The sequence below is a fragment of the Ursus maritimus genome, unplaced genomic scaffold (genome assembly GCF_017311325.1).
Source record: "Ursus maritimus isolate PB19 unplaced genomic scaffold, ASM1731132v1 scaffold_33, whole genome shotgun sequence".
NCBI lineage: Eukaryota > Metazoa > Chordata > Mammalia > Carnivora > Ursidae > Ursus > Ursus maritimus.
Genome location: NW_024425897.1, coordinates 10,660,767 through 10,685,349, shown reverse-complemented (window position 1 = coordinate 10,685,349; position 24,583 = coordinate 10,660,767). Strand labels below are relative to the sequence as shown.

Below are 24,583 nucleotides of genomic sequence, written 5' to 3'. Positions count from 1 at the left end.
CCTGGGTGACTCAGACAGCGGGCTCAGGTCATGACCTCGGAGTCCTGGGATGAACCCTGAGTTGGGCTCCCTGCTTCTGCCCCTCCCCTTTGCTCGTGCACACATATGTTTGTGTTCTCTCTCTCTCAAATAAAATCTTAAAAAAAAAAAAAAAAAGGAAATACATACATATTCAGTGGTCCTAGGTGTGGTTAGTCTAGTGGGCCAGGTATTTCCTGCCCTCAAAGATTCTGTTCATCTTTGTCATTAACTAGAAAGCATTGGAGAACCTTTGATAGTAATGCCCACCCTCAAGGGCCCTGACATTTACCTTACACAAGCTAGGGCTATTAGGAGGAGCTAGGTTTGTCCTAACCTTTTTGGGCCAAATGTCACATTGATCCACCTTATGACCTTACCCATGTTGCCACCCTCTGGTAGGTAACCACCCAGTAATGGCAACTGCTTATTTTACAGAAAGGCGAGAGGACCTTCGAGGAGGATTTATGCTTTGCTTTTTGGATGATGGGGCAGGAATGGATCCAAGTAAGTGATAAGATGATTTCTTCTTCTGGGGAGGATGTAACTCTTTTTACTGAATACTCATTGTGTTGTTTTTCTGTTGCTTTACTGTTGTGACTAGAAGATCCACCTGGAGAGAGAGAGGTCTATTGCAACATCTCAGGCTTAATTCCACTAATGGATTTGCCAGGTCTTGTCCTAGCATGGGAGATAGGATCTGAATGGCAACCTGAAGTCAGTCAGATTACCTATCTCTTGACATTGTATTTATCAGCTTGCATGACATCCTGGAGCTGGAACTACAGAGGCCTCCCTCAGCCTTCATACCATGTTCTGGTAACAGAATAAGGTCGTAGTGATGGTGGTACTGACAGGCCAGTCGGGTTGTCTCCATTTGCCTCGTGGTTCTGAATTTCCTCGGAAAGTGGTTTTGGTAGACACACAGCCCTGCTTAGATATAATAAGACTCAGACCTTTGATTTTTGAGGATCCTGGGGAAGAAATGCAAATGCTTCACTTTCTTTTGTGCCTGTCACTTCAGGTGATGCTGCCAGTGTGATCCAGTTTGGGAAGTCAGCCAAGCGAACACCTGAGTCCACCCAGATTGGGCAGTATGGGAATGGGTTAAAATCGTAAGTATACTAGAAGCCTGTCATAGGACTCAATACAGAATCAAGCAATACTCTCCTGCTGTCCAACGAAAACTTTTCTATTCCTTATCCTACCATCAGTGTAACTGGAGCAGAAGAAAAGTCAGAAAGTGGTAGTAGTTTGGGGGCTTATAGCAACTGTTCAGCTAAGTTTTCCTTACAGATTGAAAGAATGAACATCCTAAACCATTTGGGGTGAGAGAAGGAAGCTGTAGGTTTCTCTTGGCAATGTGCTCTGGAACTGCACCTCTTCCGCTGATGAAAATTCTTACTTTTTACCCTATGGTTTGAGGATGCAAGTGGTGGTTTTGCGGGATTAGGATGTATCTGAGATGCTAAAGGAGCTGCCTCATGGCACAGCAGTGTTCCCTGAGCACCTGCCACATGTCATGCTTTGAGCCAGGCACTGAAGATCCGGGGTGAGTAATAGAGATCTGAACCCTCCCTTTCAGAGGACATGGTCTCCTCTTCTGTGTCCTGCTAGACCCTGTAGCAGGGACCTACCTAATGTCTTCAGATCCCTTGGGAACTTCTTTCTCAGCCCTTGGTTCCCACTAGTTTGGTGTTTGGAATGTGTTGTTCTGGTTTTGAGTGAAGCCCCAAGAGAAAGGTTTCTATTTCTGAAATGCTCACTTCCAGCTGTACATACCTTTGGATGGAATAAGATTTAGTGGAATTGGAGTTTGTACAAATGGAATTCTGAGTCATGTTTCCAGTCTTGCTGTGGAAAAGTGTTGTTTTGTTTGAGAGAGGGTGGTGCTTTGGTCAGTCAACAGTATCAGTTGTCCCTCACATGCGGCATGCTTTGGATGTGTGGCGAGGAAAGGCAGTGCTTCCAAAGATATCAGGGACATGGTACCTGAACTTTTTGATTTGTCTTTCAAGGGAGAAACCAAATGGTAAGAACAAGTACTTACCATGTGCCTGGCACTATGCCAGAAACCTTACTGGATGATCTTATTTAATCCTTCTATTCTCATTTTTTTATTTTCATTTTCCCAATGAGGACATTGAGATTTATGGGGATGAAGTGATTTGCCCAGAGGTATAAAAATATTTGCCCAAGTGTAGAGCTGAGATAGGAACCAGGTCCTTTTGACTGCAAAGTTGGAGCTGCTGTACATCTCACTTCAGTCATACAAATTAAAGTTCAAACCTCACCTCAGCCACCTAATTATTTTTCTGAGCCTCAGCTTCCTCTTTTGTAAATTGGGATTATAATACATGCCAAGTAAATTAAGGATTAAATGCTCTCATTGCTTTGAGAGCCTTAGACTAGTTTCTGGATTCTTACTTTATTTCTCCTTTGATCTTTCCATGGCAGGTTCCTGGCCTGATTCACTAGATCTAGAGTAGGTCCTTGGAATCTGTAGGTTCCCCAGGTGATTCTGGTGCTGGTGCCCTAAATCCCCTGTAACTGAGGTCTCTCAGAGTCCGTGCAAAAGAAGTCCTGACTTCCCATCTGGATTATAGGCCAGGCTCCTCCTACCTGGTCTTAGCAGTTTTGTGGCCTCAGGCAAGCTCTCTGAATATATTTTCTTTCTTTCTTTCTTTTTTTTTTTTTTTAAGATTTTATTTATTTTATTTGACAGAGATAGAGACAGCCAGCGAGAGAGGGAACACAAGCAGGGGGAGTGGGAGAGGAAGAAGCAGGCTCATAGCGGAGGAGCCTGATGTGGGGCTCGATCCCATAACGCCGGGATCACGCCCTGAGCCGAAGGCAGACGCTTAACCGCTGTGCCACCCAGGCGCCCCTGAATATGTTTTCTAATCTAGCAAATGGGGTTCTATCTCTGACTTTCTTCCTTACAGAGCAAGTCTGAGGAGCAAACAAATGTGACTTTGACAGTGCTTAGAAGACCAGGAAGTTGAGAGTGTTGTCATTAGCATATTTTAGTAGAATGAGTTTTGTAAAGGATGCATTGAGTTGGAGCCATCTAGTGTTGAGAGTGTATTTATTTTGAAACCAATTCAGAAGTTGAAAAAGAGTTTCAGGAGGGAGTGATTTGTGGTGAGAATAGGGCTGAGAAGCAAGGAAGCTAGCAGAGAGGTGGCATTTTGGGGCTTGTTGCTCTTTAGCCTCCAAGGTCAGGATCAAAGAGGGAGGAAAGAAGTACAAAGAGTTTTTGCCAAATTAGGTCAAGAGCAAGCTTTGACAGAAGGCAAGGTAATATGCCTCATTTTGCTATCTGTAAGCTTCAGGGAAGAAGGAGGGCTGTGAAAACTGTCAGAGGAAGGAGCATTGCCAGCATCTTGGTAACTGGAGGAGGAGAAAGAGAACTTGGCAGCCCCCAGGGTGTCTCTGGATAGTGTCCTGGGCGTTTTCCTGAGCATTTGGGGAAATGAGACATGGCATTCATTTGTGTGTTTGGCATGGCAGCCTCGTTTGTATTTGTACGTAGAAGAGAGTAATGAAGCTTCCCACTGCCATCCCCTCCCTGGGGTATTATGAAGACTAATAAGATAATAGCCATAAAGCCCCAGAAGCTGCTCAGAAGAAAGGAGCTGAACAGCCCCATTGTTCAGTGGGCAGTGAACTGTTGGAACTTCTGCCCTGTTCCATGTTGCCCAGAAAGGCCTGTCCTTGCCTGTTCCTCAGATGATTTAATGTGGCCAAACAGAGGAAGGAAGCAGTTGATTCCATTCGGACTTTACCTTGTGGAACCCAGCCTCAAGGCACATTTCCCAGAAACCAGTTGTATCTAAAAGCAGGGACCGCCTATGTCATAATGAGCTTGAGGTGGCAAACCAATTTTGAGACAAGATGGTTGTAGTTACAGGACATGAGCCAATTATAGGCCTTCTTAAAAACTATGATTAAGAATTATGTTGTGTATGGTTAGCCCCTATATTTGGCTGAGCCTTGGGATCATATTGGGTTTTTTTTTGAGGACGTATGAGTGTAGATCATGGGCTGTGCCCTTGATGGTGCTGCCATTTCATGAGTGAATGAGAAGGGAGTTTGTGTCAACAAAGGAAGGACCAGATGGGAACGGAGGTGGTCAGCATGGAAGATGATGTGTTGAAGGTATCGGTTCCTGGAGGGAAATCTGATGGTGGCACAAAGAGTACAGCAGCCCTTGTGTTGCTGAGATGAACCTGATGCATGGGCAGCAGGGTTACTTCTCGTTGTGGCAGCAGGTCAGGAGTTAACTTGGGGCTGACGATCTGTGGTGTATGTGCCCTAGAAGGGTGGTGAGGGAGCCTTTACTGTGGGTAAGTGGGGTCAGGCTGGTTGTGAGGAATGATGAAGGCTGATAGAAGAGCAGGGGGAATGAGGACTGTGGACCTCATCTCAGGGTCCTGCAAGGGAGGGAGGTCTTGAGAGCTCTTTAGAGGCAGTTTCAGTCATGTCCAGAGGGTGAATTTGCTTCTTTTTCAGATGAGTTTTTGAATCCTTGGGAGAATAACCCATTTCTGCTTTCCTTTCAGGGGCTCAATGCGCATTGGGAAGGATTTTATACTCTTCACTAAGAAGGAAGACACCATGACCTGCCTCTTCTTGTCTCGGACTTTTCACGAGGAGGAAGGCATTGATGAAGTAGGTCCTATCCTCATGGTCTGAGTCATCATTTCACATTTCCTGGATCTGCCTAGGTTATTTGTGATACTGGGCTCATTGGGGTTGGAGGATTGCAGCCATGCCCCCGTTATGAGATTAGCTGGTTGGATGAACTGGTTGAGGGGTTAGGCAGACCTCTTAGTGTGAGAGGAGGTAAAAATCTCAAAGCTTTAGAGAACAGTTGTCTTGTTTCTGAGAATGAGGCCATCAAATGGCAGGAACCAAGAGCTGGATTTGCAGCTTCTCTAGACCTGCAGCCTGAATTCAGTCTGGCAGGGTGTCGATGTGAAGAGTTGTTTTATCAAGGGGAGTGTTTTGGCTTCTTGACTGTGGGTGGAGATCACAACCTGCGATAATAATAGGAACTAATAATACGAGCAGTACTGTCTTTCCTATGTGATGGGGATTTTGTGGAATGTGCTATGAATGTATTTTTCTGTTGAAGAAATATGTTGCTTTAATCACCTATATCAGAAGGTACAAGTCAGATACCTATGGGGCCTGGGCAGGTAGTGAAGCAGGTGAGTGTATGCAAAACATCATTGTAAGTTCTTTGCTAAGTGACAGATGACACTTAGCCCTAGCTCATTGCTATGCTGGAAAGAAGTCCTAATGAATCTTGAATATTCGGATTTTAAAACATTTCAATAATTAGTTAACTATGTAAGCTAAACACATGCTCGGTTGATTCTTTGTGGCCTGGTGGTTCAGACATCTATGGAGTTGGTCTGGTGAGATCTGTGCTTCCTCACTAGAGGGGGGGTCAGAGACAGTTTTAGTCTGCGCAGCCTCAGACTGGACTCCTCCTCCTTTCATGTGTGAGAAGTAGTGGCTAGATCTGTAGAAAGGGGGCTGAGAGTGTCTGCAGAGAAATCCCCAGATAGGTGAATTTAATCAGGGTTTCAATCTGATTAATCTGTCTTGGTTAGCTGTGATTAAGTTTGTGCTGACCCTATTTAGATGTGCTTTAAATCACAGCAAATTTGTTCATGGTGGGAATGAAAGGCTGTCTTTTTCCACCACCTTCACTTGGCAAGCCAGTGGATTTGTTTGCCTTTTTGGTGCACTGTGTCAGTTCATCCATCATACATGTAGTGAGAGAAGTGCTACAGCTGGAAAGAATAGGCTCCTGGGAGAAGGTAGGGCAGGAGAACTTTTGCCCAGGCTGTGGTTTTCAGGAATGTTTCCTGATGGACCATGGGTAGTGGGAGGACGGTGGTCAAGTCCACGGAAATAGTCTGTTCAAGACCCTGAGGGCTGCTGTGGGAAGGGACATGGCAGAGGGGCTGCCTGAAGAAAGGTAGTGGCCGCTGGAGAGCACGGAGGGCTAGGTCAGGCTTGACCTCACGGCCTTGGTGAGTATAGGACTTTACTAATACCAGCCTTCAAAGGGAATTTAAGCAAGTATCAGATTCCCTTTTAAAAAGATCAGTTTGGTGGGGCGCCTGGGTGGCTCAGTCAGTTAAGGATCTGACTCTTGAGTTCACCTCAGTTCATGATCTCAGGGTTGTGTGATTGAGCCTCGCATTGGGCTACACCCAGTGCAGAGCCTGCTTTAGATTCTTTCTCTCCCTTTCCCCCTCCCTGCTTGCACTCTCTCTCTCTCTCTCTCTCAAAAAAAAAATCAGTTTGGTTATTGTGTGGTGATTGGATTGAAAAGACAGGTGTTGGAGTAGACTCGTTGATATTCCCTAGCTGTGTGTAGCCTGGCAGGATCGCAGCAGGGAGGTTCTTTAGCATGTGGGGCCCACAAATCTCGTGTTTAATTAGTGGAGAGGGGAAAGGGGAAGGAGGGTCATGAATGATGCAGGTTCTGGTATGGCAGCTGGGGCATGATGTGGGCTGTTTGGAGCTGGTGAAGAATGAAAGAGAGGGGCATCCTGCTCTTTGGTGAAGAGTGTGAGTTCTCCTGGACATGGAAAGTTAAGTCTGGGTTGTGAGCTTGGGGGGTGGCCTGGGCTCTGGCATTCTTGGTAGCAGATGAGCTCACCTAAAGGAGCGTGCAGATTGAGAAGAGGACCTGGGATCTCAAGGATGCGGTCCTGGGAGAGGAGAAGGCCGGCAGAAGAGACAGGAGTGACCAGATGGGTAGGAGGAAAACCAGGAGAGTGGTGACATTGAAATTAAAGAAGTGTCCTGATGGCCATGACGGGTGCCGGTGGAAGTGTATGCTGTTTAAAGTAATGCTGTTGTCACGTGGGGCTGCTGTGAAGAATGGGAGTTGCAGGGCCAGGTATAGATTCACAGAATACAAAGCTAGGTTGAAATTTTTTCCTTACTTGGTGCTAGAAGGTCACTATTTTGGATTGTACTCTAGTGCAAACTCAGCCAAGATTTCAAAATAAGATCATTTTCTGCTGGGTAGGAATGTGTCCAAACCAGCTCTAGGGATGAATACCATTAGGCATAAAGCTTCTTAGAAACCAGTAAAATGTCTCAGAACCCTTAACAGTTTATCACCCCAGCATTTGTTAAAATACAGAATCTCTTTTTTCTCAGGGTGAGCCATTTGATTTGAACCTTTGAGGTGCCTGGACTGGTTTGCTTTAGAGAGGGAATCAAGCAGTCAGCTGTCCACAGGGCTTCTGGGCTGCTGGCTGGGAGAGGAGCACATCTAAGTCTCTGGGTGCGGCACTTGAGGGTAGGGTTTTAGAAGAAAGAGTAGGATTTTTCCCCCAGTTTTATTGAGGTACAATTGATAAAAGTAGGATTTTTAAAAACATTAGATTAAATTCCATAATATGGAATAGTGTATTAAAAACAGGTACAGTTGAGAGATAATTATAAAGTGAGCACCTAGATAGCTGCCATAATAGACTGATACTAGAAGCCCTCAGTGTGTCCCCTCACTAGTTCTATTCCTTCTTGCACCTCTGAAGGAACTGCCTTCAGGTAACTTTTTTAATTATTTCCTTGTTTCTCTTTATAGTTCTGCCACCTGTGTTGTATATGCATTCTTGAATAATAGTTTAGTTTTGTCTATTTTATGACGTTTATATAAGTGGGCTCATACTATAAGATTGTTTTTTTCCTTCTGTTTTGCCTTTTCGGGTAACATTTTTTTTGTTGTTTTGTTTTAGTAGGGGGAGGGGCAGAGGGAGAGAAAGAATCTCAAGCAGGCTCCATGCCCAGCATAGAGCCCAACATGGGGCTTGATCTCATGACCCTGCGATCATGACCTGAGCCAAAATCAGGAGTTGGACACTTAACCAACTGAGCCACCCAGGCGCCCCTCACATAACGCTGTTTTTGAGATCCATTCATGTTGATGCTAATAGCTGTTAGTTCGTTCATTGTCATTACTACACACTATTCTATTGTATAAATACATGATAGTATAATTTATCCATTCTGTATTGGATATTTGTGTTACTCTTACATGTTTGCTGGTACATATGTGCAGGAGACACTCCCAGAACCTGGGAGTCGAATTGCTGAGTTGTATGTTTATATGTATCTTCAGATTCACTAGATAAGTACAGATGTCTTTTCAATAGTAGAAAGAGTAGAATTAATACCAAATTAGGAGAATGGCCAGGGCCATCCCAAACAGGGATGCATGCAAAGACCCCACAGCATGAATCAGCATATCCCAGAGGACCTAGTGCTGTGAGTCTGAGTCTTGGGAAGTGCAGAAGCCCCAGAGCCTCTGGTGTTAGGCAGCAAAGCTTGGACCTCACCTCTGGGGCAGTGTGGAGCCACTGTGGAGAGGGACAAAATGGATGCACATCTTGGGGGAAGGCTATTTTGGGTCCTCCCTCAAAGTGTCTGCCTGTGCTTTCTCCAAAGGTGATAGTCCCATTGCCCACCTGGAATGCTCGGACCCGGGAACCTGTCACAGACAACGTGGAGAAGTTTGCCATCGAGACAGAACTCATCTACAAGTATTCTCCCTTCCACAATGAAGAGGAAGTTATGACTCAGTTCATGAAGATTCCTGGGGACAGTGGTAAGTAGGCTTTGAGCCTACAGCCCCTAGAATCCAGGATCTCCAGAGCCGTGAGTGGTGTGGGGATGCGTAGGTGGCAGCTGGCAGGACAAAAGGAGAATTTGTTTCCCAGGAACACTGGTGATCATCTTCAACCTTAAACTGATGGACAACGGAGAGCCAGAGTTAGACATAATCTCAAATCCAAGAGACATCCAGATGGCAGAGACTTCCCCGGAGGGCACGTGAGTGTGGCTGGGAAGGGAGGGAAGGCTTGGAAATAGTGTTCATTTTCTCAGGGAGAGAAAGCTTAGGAGGTGACTTAGCGAAGTGGGGGAGGGGGGGAGCCCATTCCCTGAATTTCCCAGTATTAGAGTTGATAAAGCTGAGTACTCCGTGTTTTCCTACCACAAGCAGAAGGACGAATAGGACAGCAGCTCCTCAGCTAAGCCAGAAGAAAAAAGTAATGATCCCTTGCCCCGACTCCTTGATTTGGAAACCAAGCCTAGAGACCGGAGAGGATTTGCTGAGTCTCTGGTGGGGCCAGTGGTAGGGCTGTGTCCTGTGTCTGTGGAGTGCCTGTGCTGGGGATGTGAGGGGTATGCTGGCCACACTGAGGAGTAGCCCTTCAGGGTGGTGAGAAAAGCCGAGATGGTAGGTGGAGGGTCTGCAGAGAGGCTGTCCTGCCATATCTTTGGTCAAGCTGGTTGTGGGGTGGATGCTAGCACTCCTCCATTCCTGCCACCTCTAGGAAGCCAGAGCGGCGCTCCTTCCGTGCCTATGCTGCTGTGCTCTATATTGATCCCCGGATGCGGATCTTCATCCATGGGCACAAGGTGCAGACCAAGAGGCTCTCCTGCTGCCTATATAAGCCCAGGTAGGGGCCTGCCCATCCTGGTCTGCTGTTCCTTGAACTGAGGTTGGGGCCGTGGCTGTATTTCTTGGGGGCATTGTTGGAGTGATGCTAGGAGTGATGATAAGAGGCTCTGACAGTGTTGACTGCATTTAGGCCTTTAAGCTACTTGTGATTTACTGCATGGAAACTTCTAAGTCCTGAGGGAGGGACACAGATGGCTGATGAGCTGTGCAAGTTGGCTGGTGAAGCTTGTTGAGTATGAGTGCCTTCTGTGACGTGGAGGGTGCCCTGCCTGGCACAGTGAACTGTCTAAGCCTCTCAGCTTCCGGGCCAAGGGGCCTTTAGACACTACACAGGAGAGAGCAAAGGCCCTGGCTGATTGCTGAGATTTGTTTCTGCTGTGGGGTTATTGACATACCTGGTGAGTAGTGGGGTTGCTTATCAAAGATGGAGCAAGGGGCAAGTGGAATAAGGAATTGAGTATTTTGCTAAAATAAGTTTGTTTTTGACTCATCATGAGTACACTGCAGCTTGGAAGGAGGCAGGAAGGCAGGGTGCTTCCTGAGTTGCTCAGGTTGCTGCCCTATCATGCTGCTCCTTGGGTCTTCAGGTTGCTTTTTCCCCTGTTCAGGATGTACAAGTACACATCAAGCCGTTTCAAGACTCGTGCAGAGCAGGAGGTGAAGAAAGCTGAGCATGTAGCACGGATTGGTAATGTGCACCCCCCTCCCCGGGCAGGAGCGGGGCGGGGATCAGGTTGGGGTTGTCTGGGGGATACTTGTTGTGGTCAAAGCAGGATCCAAAAAAAGCTCTGTCTAGCACCCAGGGGCAGGCTGTTCTCCTGAACCACTGGTCTAGTTCCTCTTGCACCCCTCCCCCTGCATGCCAATCCTCAGCATTTTTTCTCCCCAGACTGTACTTTCTCTTCATCAGCCATTTATAGGGATTTAACCTAAACCGTGTCAATTCCTTGGCTTGCCCAGAGTGAAGAATCTCACACTTTCCTTTGGCCCAAATACTTGTGAAATTGGTTTTCCTGACTTCAGGGCAAAAATCTCCAGGTCTCACATGCTGACGGGGCTTCTTGGCTGCTTGATGGAGAGTGATTGGCTGAGGACTTTGGTAACTTCCAGCTCCTGCTGAGGATGTAACTCTGGTTGCCTTAGGCAGTTTTTGACCTGTTCTGGTTCATTTGGAAAGTTTAAAAAACACGTCTCAAGTATAAATAGTGCCTGTTTTGTTTGGGGCCTCCAAACAAAAGTATTTTCCTTTTTTGTACTGACTCTGCATTCCAGGTAGGGGGGTTGGAAGTTGCCCTCCCAGCTCTCCTGTTCCTTGACAGTGTACAATGTCCTGCCCAGCGGGTACTAACTGTGGGATTCAGGAGGGATGACTAAAAGTTTTTGAATCTTTGTATTCCTTAATCATGGTTTCTTCTGGATTTCAGCTGAGGAGAAGGCACGGGAGGCAGAGAGCAAAGCTCGGACCTTAGAAGTTCGACTAGGTGGAGACCTTACACGGGACTCCAGGGTGAGGCCCCAGATCTGAGCAGCTGTTGTCTACCATTTCTGGCATTAGGATCCCAGAGCTGGCCTGGCTCAGGCTCAGGCTAGTTGTGAACTCCCTGCCCTAAAGCTGCAAAATGGATTTTTTTTTTTTTAAAGATTTTATTTATTTACTCGACAGAGATAGAGACAGCCAGCGAGAGAGGGAACACAAGCAGGGGGAGTGGGAGAGGAAGAAGCAGGCTCATAGCGGAGGAGCCCGATGTGGGGCTCTATCCCACAACGCCGGGATCACGCCCTGAGCCGAAGGCAGACGCTCAACTGCTGTGCCACCCAGGCGCCCTGCAAAATGGATATTAAGATGTTTCCATAATCACTATTGAACACACTGTGTGGCGGGATCTTGGCTAATCATTTCAACATCCTAACAACCATATGGAGTGGCCACTGTTAGTATTGAAAGGGAGATTTCTATACTATACACTGTATAGTATAGAAAGGGAGATTGAAGTGAAGATGGTCACTTGCCCCAGGTCACACACAGTAGTGAAGGGGTCTGAGCAGTTCTCTACCCCTCTTTGTCTGACGCTATTATTTCAGTTGGGGGTGTTTTCTCCTTCATTTCAGCCTGGTCAGGTAAAGCACAGCTTTTGTGTTTGTCCCATCAAGGCCATTTTCTGTAGAAAAGAAGTAAATCTCTAAGTGTTTTTCTGAATCCATGTGATTTAAAGTGAGAAGTTTCAGATGTTTTTTATAATATTGCCTGCTGTGGCCCAGAGCACCTCCTCCCCTCACTTGGTGCCAACATACGTTTCCAGGTGATGTTGCGGCAGGTCCAAAACACAGCCATTACTCTGCGCAGAGAAGCTGATGTCAAGAAGCGGATCAAGGAGGCCAAGCAGCGGTGAGTGCCGGGGCTGCCTTTTGTGTGTCTGTTTGTGTGTTTTTTTTTTAAGATTATTTATTTATTTGTCAGAGAGAACACGAGTGTGCACAAGTAGGGGGAGCAGCAGCCAGAGGGAGAAGCAGGCTACCCCCTGAGCAAGGAGCCTGATGCGGGACTCGATCCCAGGACCCTGGGATCATGACCTGAGATGAAGGCAGCCGCTTAACCAACTGAGCCACCCAGGCGTCCCTGGTGTTTGGTTTTTAAAATTATGTAGTTTTCGTACTCATTATTGATAATTAAAGAGCTTCAGGAATCCCTCCCCACTGTGTGAGGTTGCTATTCTATCACAAAGATTGTTTTGAGAGAGCCACTGACGTGATCCCAAATGCTTGTCAAATGCCCACTGCAGGTTTTTTCCTAAGCTAGGAAAGGGGGGGGGGGTCGATCCCTGGAATAGAACACCAGACCTTCCTTCCTGACAATGCTTGTTCTTTCTTCTCTCCCTCCCTTTCTTCCTTTTTTCCCCACTCTCTCCTCTCTCTTTTTTTTCTCTTTTTCTCCTTTTCATTTAAAGGGTACATAAAATACTCATTGTATAAAACTTGTAAAACAGACCATTTTTAGAAATATTTTAAAACTCTCTTCCATTTGTACCGTCTGGCAATGTCTACTCTTAATATTTTATTCCTGGTTACAAATGTGGAGCAATGCTGTAGTTTGAGTTTTGGACCTTTTTCATCTAGAATGGGTGTTTGTCCAGGCTCATTAGATTATCTCCATGTTCCACCTTATGTCTGGAGCTTCTCAGGGCTTCAGACGTTGAATTCCTGGGTTGGCCTTCCTGCCACAGGCATAGGTTCCCAGATTCTTCTGAGTCAGTGCACTGCTCATCCATCTGCTTTTCAGCTCCATGATTTTGTTACTTATCACATGAGGATCTGTTCTCTCACATACATGTTTATCGTTCTAGTGAATTTTTACCTTTTTAAAATTAATGACTGTCACATTAGTGGAGTACATATGACCTTGTGTTTAGTCCACCATGTAATTATCTTCACAGAGATCTGCAGCAGCTTCACAGTGTCCCATTCATACTTAAACCTTAACATCCCTGTTCTGTTACCAGAAGCCAGCAACAGTCACATGCTTTTAGTTAAGGATGCTTAGAGTCACTGCACAGTACCATATCCCTACCAAGTCTGACGGGTTACACACTGACCGGAAATGCAAAAACATTTGTTAACATGTGTCAGGTTTAAGCTTAAGCTAACATATCTTAAAGACCATGGTGTTTGTGTGTTAATGGGTTGATCTGCTTAAGTTTATCTTGTGTCTTCTCAGAGCACTTAAAGAACCTAAGGAACTGAATTTTGTTTTTGGGGTCAACATTGAACATCGGGACCTGGATGGCATGTTCATCTATAACTGTAGTCGCCTGATCAAGATGTATGAGAAAGTGGGCCCACAGCTGGAAGGGGGCATGTGAGTATTGCCCAAGGAGAGCTTTTCAGCCCAAGGCAGTGGGCCAGTGGGGTGACAGAGCTGTGTCTTCCTTCTCCCTGCAGGGCATGTGGTGGGGTTGTCGGGGTTGTTGATGTGCCCTACTTGGTCCTGGAACCTACACACAACAAGCAGGACTTTGCTGATGCCAAGGAGTACCGGCACCTGCTGCGGGCGATGGGGGAGCACCTGGCACAGTACTGGAAGGACATTGCCATTGGTAATTCCCTTTCTGTTCACTTCCAACCTTAGGCTACCCTTAGTGCCCAAGGGTATAAATTTAGGAAGAGTGAGAGGCTGGCTCCTAATATGATGTGTGGGTGTTTCCTTTCCAGCCCAGAGGGGAATCATCAAGTTCTGGGATGAGTTTGGCTACCTCTCTGCCAACTGGAACCAGCCCCCATCCAGTGAGCTACGTTACAAGCGCCGGAGAGCTATGGAAATCCCAACCACCATCCAGTGTGGTGAGTTGGTGGTTGGAACCACCTCCTGACTCTCCACCATAATCCATGACCCTCTTCTCTCTGTCCCCTTGCTGGCCTCCTGACTTGACTGACTTTCATGGACTTTGGGTCCCACTGGGGATGAGTCTGTTTGGTGATGGCCCTAGGAGCTCAGCCTTGGGGCTGTGTCAGGTCTCACCTGTCCCTCCTGAATGAGGCAGAAGTTGTCTAACCTGCCAGGCCCCACTTGGTTTGGTACCGCATTGTTAATGGTGTGAGTGATGATTGAGCCAGGTTCCTGTTGGAGGAAGGAGAGGGGCTGGGAACATTGAAAGTCCACAGTATAAAGTGTCTATTCTTGCTGGAATCACTGTCCCTGAGAAGAATTACTATTCTGCAAGGAAGGCAGAATTGTAGCCAGAGTAAAGATCTTTGCACAAAAAGTTGGGGGCATCTTTGCCTTGGGCTTGGTTGGGAGGAACCTGCTTACTAAAGATATTGTTATGGGGCATGGCTCATGTTTGTGGGGGTGTTTTCTGTGTCACAGATTTGTGTTTGAAGTGGCGAACCCTCCCCTTCCAGCTGAGTTCTGTGGAAAAAGATTACCCTGACACCTGGGTTTGCTCCATGAACCCTGATCCTGAGCAGGACCGGTGAGCCCTTGCCCTAATAAGGAGATTATGGGTATCTCCTCTCTCCCCCACTGTATTCTCCCTACCCTTTGGGTAAGTAACTTGCTGTGCACCTTGAGGTCAGTGCTGATATCCTCACATCTCTGTCTTGCTGCAAATAATAAGTGCCTTGGAAATAAGAATAGATGTCTGTCCTGCAGTGAGTATTAATTCTGTACATTTGGGAACCCTGAGGTGGTTGCTGTGGTGAGAGACAGCCTGGGTTGGCTGAAGAGGAAGGACCTTGTCCTGCTTAGGGCCCTGTTTTGCCACAACCTCCCTAACACCCTCTTTCTACAGATGTGAGGCTTCTGAACAGAAGCAGAAGGTTCCCCTGGGGACATTCAGAAAGGACCTGAAGACACAAGAAGAGAAGCAGAAGCAGCTGACAGAGAAAATTCGCCAGCAGCAGGAAAAGCTAGAAGCCCTGCAGGTGCGTGGGTCATGGGCAGTGGACAGAGACAGCCTATGTCACGTCTGTCTGGGATGGGAACAGGAACCCTCAGTGACTCCCTGGTTCTTGAGTACACCAATGATGATGATTTAAAAAAATCAAACTATTTTGTCTATGTATTCCAACGTAGGCAGAAAATAAGTATCCTACCAGAGAGGTAAGCACCATTAACTAACATATCCTTCTAACTTTTTTTTTTTTTAAAGATTTTTATTTATTTATTCGACGGAGATAGAGACAGCCAGCGAGAGAGGGAACACAGGGGTAGTGGGAGAGGAAGAAGCAGGCTCAGAGTGGAGGAGCCTGATGTGGGGCTCGATCCCATAACGCCGGGATCACGCCCTGAGCCGAAGGCAGACGCTAAACTGCTGTGCCACCCAGGCGCCCCATATCCTTCTAACTTTTTTATGACTGCCTATGTACATAAAAATATGTATTTTATAATAAAAATACGGAAATCACATATCATGACACACACTCTTTTTAGTGCATACTTTTCTTGGGATAATTTTCCAGAAGTGAATTTGAAAGAGTAAAAGGGCTTGTAAAATTTTATGGCTTTTTAAAACTACTTCCAGGTTATTCTCCAGAAGATGTATTAGTTTCTGTTTTTTACAAGCAGTACATTTAAAGTATTTTTTTGCAAATTCTACAGGTAAAGATACACATCTTCTAATTTGAATTTCTTTCATATTTTTAAATTGGACAATTTTTTTATTCGTTTGTTTCTTTCAGGATAGCTTATTCTCTTTTTTTTCCATAATTGATTTGTCAGGTTTTTGAGGTATAGTTACAGTATTAACCCTTTATCATTTTTATTATAAAAAGCTTTTTCTTTTCTGGCTTCTGTGTCTGCAGATGTTTACACTAACCTGGATGCCTTAGGCCTGCCTCCCTTTCTACTGAATCCCACTTGTCCTTTCTCACCTTTTCCATCAGGCTTTTCCTACCTTCTCTGGCTTTTTATATAGGAATTTAGTCTATTGACGCTTCTTCCTGGTTTCTTAATTGTTAGATTAATCACATAGAATCCTGTAGTTTGCTGATGATTTAGTGTCTATATTTTTTGTCTCCCCAGTGAGAATGGGAGTCTTATAATAGTAGGACTGTGGCCTAGGTTTTTTTTTTTTTTTTTTTTACTATGCCCACTGGTGTCCCATACACATAGTAGGGATCCAAAGAGTTTGCTTAAATATACTAAAATATGCAGACAACCTCATCATCATGTTTGCCGTGCAGAAAACCACACCTATCCGCTCCCAAGCTGACCTGAAGAAATTGCCTTTGGAAGTGACAACCAGACCTTCCACTGAGGTAAAGCCCAGGAGTGGGGGAAGAGCTTTTCCTTAGGTGTCTTGTGCTAGGATCAGTGTTCTCACTGTCTCCGGTTCTCTTTTAGGAACCTGCACGTAGACCTCAGCGACCTCGGTCACCTCCTTTACCTGCTGTGATCAAGAATGCCCCGAGTAGACCCCCTTCCCTGCAAGCTCCCAGGCCAGCCAGCCAGCCCCGAAAGGCTCCTGTCATCAGCAGTACCCCAAAGCCTCCTGCCCTGGCAGCTCGGGAGGAGGCCAGTACATCCAGGCTGTTGCAACCACCTGAGGCCCCCCGAAAGCCTACTAACACACCGGTTAAGACTGCGCCCCGGCCCACCCCTGTGGTGCAGCCACTGTCACCATCTCTGCTACCCAACTCCAGGAGCCCTCGGGAGGTTCCTGCTCCCAGAGCCATCAAGACTCCAGTGGTCAAGAAGCCAGAGCCACCCACTAAACTCTCCCCCGTGAGATGCTTTTTCTCTTCCAGCCCCGAATCTGCCTTTAGTGGTGTAGGAATGGAATCAGGCTGTGTCAAAGCTGTACTGGGGGAGCTTTGCTGGAGATCACTGAATCTAAAGCTTCCTGTTGTCGCTCAGGAGGAGTCTCAGTAGCTGAAGGGGACTTGGTCAGGGCACAGAGCAAGTTGATTTCCTGTCCAGGGAGCTCTTCACTGCTGTCTTCCGAGTTTTGGTCTGCCATCAGTTTTTTGTCCCCTCCATCAGTTTCCATGGTGTCAGTGTAGGTTGGCAGCCTTGGTGGACTGCAACAGTGGTCAGCATGTCTCAGGGAGGTCACAGCTGGCTGGCCAGGCAGGCTAAGGGAGAAGTAAACTGAGAGGCTCCCCCTACAACAGCTTTGAGCAAAATTCCTTGTGGGCACAAGGATCAGGAGGTTGCTGCATACTGAGTAATGTTGGGGGGGCTCAGCTCTGGGGGAACTGAGAAGCACACAAGTGGAACAGCTCCTTTAGGTCAGGTGGAACCTTCCTGCACTTCAAGGGCTGACAGAGCCCCTTTTCACATTCCCTCTCCTCTCGCTGTAGACCACTCCTGGTCGCAAGCGGACTCTTGGGGTCTCTGACGAAGAAGAAGCTGAGGAAGAGGCTGAGAGGAGGAGAGAGAGGTCTAAGCGGGGCAAGTTTGCAGTGAAGGAGGAAAAGAAGGACTTGAATGAGGTAGGTGGTCCCAGGAGAGATTAGAACTTCCTTCCCCAGGGTTGTAGTCTGCACCAGCTCCATTTCTGTTTTGTGATTTGAGCCTTCCAGAAGCTCAGTTCATCTCTATAGCACTTTTAGTCAACACAGAGGACTTAGAAACATGGTGCCAGGTAGGCTTCTGAGTGAGACTGGCTTCTGGATCTCATCACAGGCTGGAGGTCACACACAGCTCAGGGAGGCTTAAAACCCTTTGCTTTCCTGTGTCTCTGACTTTCCTTTGCGTACTGTGTTTATAAAGGTGGCAGAAAGGTAGATACTCAAGGTAGTGATTTAGAGAACAGCTCTTAGTGAGACACGGAGATTTAAATGGCTACATAAGACAACATGAGGTGACAGCTAATGACCCTGGGTTGCCAGTCACGTAAAAATCTGCTTTTCAGGCATACTGGGGATGCCTCTAACAGACTCTGTTCTCCTTACAGCTCTCGGACAGTGCTGGGGAAGAGGAACCAGCTGACCTTAAGAGGGCTCAGAAAGGTGAGTTTGGGGAGCTATCTGGCAGCCTGTGGGGGAAATGGGTAGTGGGGCCCCTCAGCCAGCAACTGTTGTTCCTGAAGGCTCTTGAAGGCTTTCCTGGCTCTGGGCCCTTCTGCAGCAATGGTTCCAAGTCTGATCCCGAGAAGAATTCTGAATAGCACACCCTTATGTGTATTTTTAGCACAAATTTCTTGGCTTACACCTCTGGCAGTCACTCATCCTGCTGTTCTTTGGCACCCTCATGGCAGATGGGAAAGGAGACCAGGGTGGCTGGGCTCCGTGTTTCTCGCAGAGTACGGACAAGCATCTAGGGGTTCTTGTCCCTGCAAATCCTTGGGACCACCTCTCTCAAGGTGGCCTGAGTGGGGAACTTTGTTAATTTTCTGACTCCCGCTCCATCCTCATTCTTTCAGATAAAGGGTTGCACGTGGAGGTGCGTGTGAACAGGGAGTGGTACACAGGCCGTGTCACAGCTGTGGAGGTGGGCAAACACGTGGTGCGGTGGAAGGTGAAGTTTGACTACGTGCCCACAGACACCACTCCGAGAGACCGCTGGTAACGCCCCTTTCCAGAGGCTGATGGAGTTGGCCAATCCAGGGGGAGGTCTGTCCCTGGCCTTCCAACAGGTGGCCCATCCTGGGCGCCTGGGGCATTCATGACACAAGTGCTGTGTGCCTCCTAGGGTGGAGAAAGGCAGTGAGGATGTGCGGCTGATGAAGCCCCCTTCTCCGGAGTACCAGAGCCCCGACACGCAGCAGGAGGGCGGGGAGGAGGAGGAGGAGGAGGTGGTGGTGGCCCAGCAGGCTGTAGCCATGGCAGAGCCCTCCACTTCCGACTGCATCCGCATAGAGCCTGACACCACTGCCCCGAGCACCAACCACGAGACCATTGACCTGCTCGTCCAGATCCTCCGGTACATCTGTCTTCCCATTCTGGGGCTAGCTGTGGCTCTCCACACTTGTTCTTGCTATTCTGAATTTCTGTTCCCACCTTCTTCTTTCTTTAGGAATTGTTTACGATATTTTCTGCCTCCAAGTTTCCCCATCTCCAAGAAGGAGCTTAGTGCTATGAATTCAGATGAGCTAATATCATTTCCTCTGGTGAGTTTGGCCTAACCTTTATTTTTACTCTACATGGCCCCTCAGCTTTGTGCTTTTAGTAATTGCCAGCTCTTGCTGTGTCCTCCCTCCCCTGCCCCCTGCAGTAGCTAGATATGACTGTGATGTGCGGAAGTCAAGCATACCCTACCATAAGATGCTGGGTCTGAGTCCTCACTTAGTGACAGCAGCCCTGGTTTGAGATTTTACAATGAGTATATCCTTTTTCCTCTACCCCAGCAGAGGGCATAAACTTGTCCCAGGCAACAGTCAAGAACTTAGGCTCAAAGTGCCTAAAACTTGACTCTTAGAGTGAAGTAGAGATGTGTTAGAAATAAGCACTGGGTGTTATTATGCTGATGTGGCACAGGCCCTGTGCTGGACCTCTTAATGAACAGCAGAAGAGAGTCCTGCCTCCTAGTGACTTATGATTCAGTAGAGACTGGATTTTTATCAGGTAGCTGGACATGAGACAGCACAATAAGTGCTGTGGAAGCAGGTAGTTGGGCTGTGGCAGCCTTGGGGAGGGAGGGAGCAACAGTCTGAAGTGCCTGTGTAAGTGACAGGGAAGCTTTGAGGCAGGGAGACTTTGTGAGCAGGGGGTCAGAAGGATGAGTTTCCAGGTCAAGGCAGCAGGCTGTGTGGTGAGCATTTAGGGAAGAGGGCCTGAGAGCCAGGATATGATACGTTTTGAATGTCTGGTCTTCGGCATAATGGAGAGCCAGCAAAAGTTTTTAGCTGGGGGCGTTGTCAGTCTGAACCTGGTCTAGGGCAAGAGTCAACAAACTTTCTGTACAGGGCCAGTTAGCAAATATTTTTCAGCTTTGTGGGTTATACAGTCTCTTTGGTAACTACTGAACTCCATTATTACAGCGTGAAAGCTGCAGTAGACAGTTTGTAAAGGAATGGATATGGCCGTGCTCCAATAAAGTTCTGTTTACAAAAACAGGCGGCAGGCGGATTTGGCTGGGGCTCTAGTATGCTGACCCTGCCCTAAGAGGATACCTCTTACGGCAGTGTGTTTGGGTGGGATGGGTGGATGGGAGATTCAGGAGCAAGGGGGCAGGTCCAGGTGTGAAAGGTCAGAGGTGAGGGAATGGGAACTTGAGCCAGAGTGGTGGGAGTGGACTGGTGGGTGAAAGGGCCATGTCAGAGGTTGTTGACTTGGGGCAAGTGATGGGGGAGGAGGCAGAGGCCACGTGCTTCTCTGTGTCTCAGGCCTGTGGGAAATGATGACAAAGTTCTTAAGTGGGAGAGAAAACAGGGTGAGGATAAGCGAAGTGATGAATTGTGGTGTGTGTTGGGCTGGAAGCACCAGCAGCTACATTTCTGGTGATGTCTAGTGGGCAGGTGGAGATTGGGAACTGGGCACTTGGAGGGGTGGGAAGGCCAGGGCTGCAGATGGGATCTGGGAGTTGTCTTCATTGAGTGGGATAAGTATTTTTATGGTTGGAATAGCTTAAGTTTTCTAGGGAGGAGTTTCTAGAGAATAGAACTAGAATTGAAACTGCAGGGCTAGTATGTTCAAGATGTTGGGCCCTCGTGTGGCAGCTGTGTGCTTGATGGTTTGATATGGTTTTTAATCTCCATTCTACTTTTAAAAAGTTGAAGAAACTGAGGGTCAGAGTGGTGAAAATCTTTTGTGATAGAACCTAGATTTGAACCCAGGTAACTACTTCTTTAGGACAAGGGTCTTGCCCTTCTTCCAGTGCTGCCTTGCTTCCCCATGAGATGAGCGGGCAGGTGCAGGCAGAGGAAGCTAGAGGATGGCAGAGTTCATGGTAGCTTCCTCAGAAAGCTCCGTGCCTCAGCTCTTGCACTTGTTGAGGTTGCAGGTGCTCTCTGCAAATCCCAGGAACATCCAGGGATGGCTAGGGTGGCCTGGCATCCTCTTGTCAGTCAGATCTGTTGTTTTGGCTTAAGTTGTTGCCAACTCAGAGCAAAGCCTGAGTGCAGTGGGATCTTTGCTGCTCAGACCAGAAACACAGCCAGGAGCATGTGAGCCTAAAAGAGTCTATTAGCTATAGTCTATAAAACGAGGTATACCACCAATGCATCAACTCTATAGTCTGCTGACTGTAATGTCTAAAATAAACTAATTTTTTAAATGTCAGGGACACAACAGAGTCTAATGTTCATTATGCTCTTATCAGTCTGTAAAAGATCATCCTTCTTTTTGCCATCACCATCATACTGGACTAGGAGTTCCATAAAGTCCTCAGGAGTCCTGCAAATATTAGATTTAAATGTATCTGTTTTTAAAAAGTAATATAACCATGCAAATCTATAAAAAAATAAAAAGTTTAAAGAGTTAAAAAAACTAACATCATAGGCTCAAGACATCGTATACTGAGTTTTAATATTTTGGAGTCTGCTCGAATACTTATTTGGTGTTGCTAACATAATTATTTTTTATATAAAACTTCAAATTACTCTTGCCATCTTAGTTTAATAGGATAATACTCTAAATTGTAAGGTAAATGACAGTTAAGTACTTGCAAGTAACACTTCTTAAAAACAGCAGTCAGAAGCCAGTAATGCTTTTTAAAAACAGGAGCTCCTCAATGCAGGTAGCTTGTACATCTTTATAGATGCATATAAACCCATGAGTTGATAAGACAGCAGTGGTCGGCCAGAACCACTTATTTTCATCAAAATGGCCTTATCATTCTCATTGGTGACTTAGGAGTAAATGATGTTATAAATCTGAGCTTTGAAAATAGATACTGCTCAAATTTTTTTACAGTTAGAGTCCATGTAACATTTTTGAAGCAAGTGTTCTGCTACCTTTTAAAAGTTTGGAAAGTGTCATGTCTAGAGAAACTGCTAGTTTACCATCACTACCCCACATCTTGGAAGTTTCAGGTACTCAGGAAAGATAGTAAAAGCTCCGATGCTACTTATAGAAGGATACTACACAAATCTGGAGGTATTTCTGGAAGAGGACTTTTGATTCTTACATTGTGGGGTGTGACTTGGAATCGGCAGCTGAGAGGACTGTGGTGAAGTTAGAAAGGTGTGATTGAGCTGGGAGAAGGACTCATCCTTTTTGTGCCAACTGGAATGGAAGAATTATCCCTCACATTTACTAATGGCTTGCTGTCTGCCAAGGGCTGAGGGCTTCACATTGGGTGATCCTCCCTCCCTCCTCATGGCAGCCCCATGAGATGGGCATTAGGTTTTTCCACTCTGGAGCTAGAGAGCCCGCTTGTCCCTTGTGTGTGATATCCCTTCACACTGAGCATCCTTGTGCTGAGCCAGTTGGGTTGGGGATACTAGTGCCGATCTAGAGGGACCCTGGGGACCCGGACCCCTGTAAGCCCATGCACTCACCTCTGGGTTCCCTTTCTACAGAAAGAGTACTTCAAGCAGTATGAAGTGGGGCTCCAGAATCTGTGCCATTCCTACCAGAGCCGTGCCGACTCACGGGCCAAGGCCTCCGAGGAGAGCCTGCGCACTTCTGAGAGAAAGCTCCGAGAGACAGAGGAGAAGCTGCAGAAGCTGAGGACCAACATCGTGGCGCTCCTGCAAAAGGTGCAGGAGGTGAGCCAGGCAGCCCTCTCATTGCAGCTGGACCACCTGGTGTCTCAGGGAGGGGGGCCTGGGTACCTCCTGCTCCCTTCTCCCCACTCACAGGAATCTGTGGTTCCAACCCTGGCTGCACAGCATCCTGACCAGGAGGGCTGGAGGTGGTGCGGCTGCCTGGGCCTCATCCCAGCCAGACCCACGGTATCAGATTTTTGCCCTTGTTTAGATCTTCTGATTTACAACCTGGTTTGAGAATCCTCCAAGCCATAAAACAGAAAGAAGTTCTTGCTTTTCCAGATGACGCCCAGATTGGGATTGGGTTGCCCAGAAGTGGGGAGTGCCCCTGTAGGGTCTTAGTCCTTCATCCAGGCAGTGAAAACTGTTTACTTGCTCTGTGCCTGTCCTTTGGATACTGGGTGAACCAGATAGGCAAGATAAGGTGCCTACCCTCAAGGCCCAACAGTCTGGTGAAGGACACAGAATTATTGATAGCAGGAAGTGCTCTGAAGTAAATACAAGAAAAGGAAAAAACATGGGGGGCCACTTTACTAGGGTATTGAGAAGCGGGTATTTGAGCTGAGAGTAGAATCAGTCACAAGATTGCATGTGACTGCTTTGGGCAGAGAGAAGAGTAGGACCTGAGGGCCAAGGCAGGGAGTTGTGGGTGATAGAAGAGGCAGGGTGTGTGTGAGGTGGGCTGTCCCTGGAGGGGTGTGGCACAGTCCTGTTTGCAACCTGGTTGGTTGTAGGAAGTCCTGGAGTTGGGTGGAAGTTAGAAGCCAGGGCTTGGGTGAGGAGGTTCCCACACTTACCTGAGTGAGAGATTTGGTGGCCTGAATATTGGACGGTGACCGTGAGAAAGACAGCTTTATAATAGTTGGGGGGAAGGAAGGAAACAGGTGATTCTTCTGGTTTGTCTTGAGCCCCTGGGTGAGGGAAGGTGGTAGCCTATATTGAAATGGGCACAACCTGGGGTGGGGTGATGCAGTTGGGCTGTTCTGAATACTGAGTCTGAGAAGTCTATAACACATCTAAGGCATCTGGCAACCTTGGGTAAAGGCAGGGCAGGAGCAAGAAATCTGGGCGTCATCTGCGCACAGAGGATGGGGAGGGGGAGAATGATCAAGATGGGATAGGCCTGACAGCCAGGGCGGAGGGGGGAGAGGAGGGGATTTTGGGCTCAGGCTCCTTTGCCTGCGAGAAGGATGGGGAGGTAGCCCCCCCCCCCCCACGGCCACCTTCTGGCCCCTAGCTGACTGCTTCCTTCTATTCCAGGACATAGACATCAACACAGATGATGAGCTGGATGCCTACATCGAGGACCTGATCACCAAGGGGGACTAAGGGGCTCAGAGACAAAGATCAGCTTCTCTGCCCTTCAAGGCAGAGTTCTTGGGGCGGGGTGGGGTGGTGTTTTGTTCATGGGTTGGTGGACTTACCTTGGTTTGACTCACATGAGACATTTGTGCTTTTGGAGGGAAAAATACTCTGATTCTTTGAATCTTCCTCCCTAAGTTTATAAATATTTATTTTTTAAAAGAAATAAGATGCTGCGCCTGCTGTGAGACCATACATTTTTCTTTTGGTGACTCTTGGGCAAAGGACAGAGAACCAGGATGCCAAGCTCCTTCTCTTGGCTCCTGGCTCCTCAAGATGTGGTAAACCCAGTATCATCCGTAAGTCGGAGAGGCTTCAGGAGCAGGGCTGGTCTCTGCTAGAGGATGAACAATGTTGAAATCTGGGGTGGGGGAGGGAAAGAGCCCTCCAGAGAGGTGCTTCTCCTAGCGGCTCTGATCTGGGGGACCCCTGGGGGCAATGGGTCAGGATAGAGGCTCAGTGCTGAGCAGCTTACTTCTCAGGTCAAGGACATGAATGTCAGCCCAAACAGCTGTCAGTCATCTTGGCTGTGGCATTGTTCAAACAGCTTGGGGAAGAAAGATCCTCCTATTCAACCTCCCCATCCACCATTCAAGTTCTCCCTGTGGCAGTG

General features: G+C 47.3%; 1 protein-coding gene across 6 annotated transcripts in view; it reads left to right on the top strand.

Annotated features, from left to right (window-relative positions):
• MORC2 (MORC family CW-type zinc finger 2) overlaps positions 1–24,132 on the top strand; it is a 39,243-nt gene extending 15,111 nt beyond the window's left edge. For 2 of the 6 annotated variants that reach the window (XM_008710607.2, XM_008710603.2), the window contains 24 exons: positions 457–525; positions 1,043–1,133; positions 4,584–4,692; positions 8,503–8,662; positions 8,775–8,886; positions 9,393–9,518; positions 10,129–10,208; positions 10,945–11,027; positions 11,821–11,906; positions 13,233–13,373; positions 13,457–13,611; positions 13,727–13,855; positions 14,382–14,487; positions 14,806–14,938; positions 16,199–16,273; positions 16,359–16,739; positions 17,318–17,449; positions 17,914–17,968; positions 18,382–18,523; positions 18,651–18,881; positions 18,975–19,068; positions 22,420–22,608; positions 22,702–22,794; positions 23,869–24,132. In XM_008710607.2, coding sequence (XP_008708829.2) covers positions 457–525; positions 1,043–1,133; positions 4,584–4,692; positions 8,503–8,662; positions 8,775–8,886; positions 9,393–9,518; positions 10,129–10,208; positions 10,945–11,027; positions 11,821–11,906; positions 13,233–13,373; positions 13,457–13,611; positions 13,727–13,855; positions 14,382–14,487; positions 14,806–14,938; positions 16,199–16,273; positions 16,359–16,739; positions 17,318–17,449; positions 17,914–17,968; positions 18,382–18,523; positions 18,651–18,881; positions 18,975–19,068; positions 22,420–22,608; positions 22,702–22,794; positions 23,869–23,937 — 3,041 coding nt within the window. In that variant the 3' untranslated portion in view covers positions 23,938–24,132. The remainder of the gene's footprint in view (positions 1–456; positions 526–1,042; positions 1,134–4,583; positions 4,693–8,502; positions 8,663–8,774; positions 8,887–9,392; positions 9,519–10,128; positions 10,209–10,944; positions 11,028–11,820; positions 11,907–13,232; positions 13,374–13,456; positions 13,612–13,726; positions 13,856–14,381; positions 14,488–14,805; positions 14,939–16,198; positions 16,274–16,358; positions 16,740–17,317; positions 17,450–17,913; positions 17,969–18,381; positions 18,524–18,650; positions 18,882–18,974; positions 19,069–22,419; positions 22,609–22,701; positions 22,795–23,868) is intronic. The other 4 variants (XM_008710605.2, XM_008710604.2, XM_008710609.2 and 1 more) reach the window with 4 other exon arrangements.
• Positions 24,133–24,583: the final 451 nt, after the last annotated feature.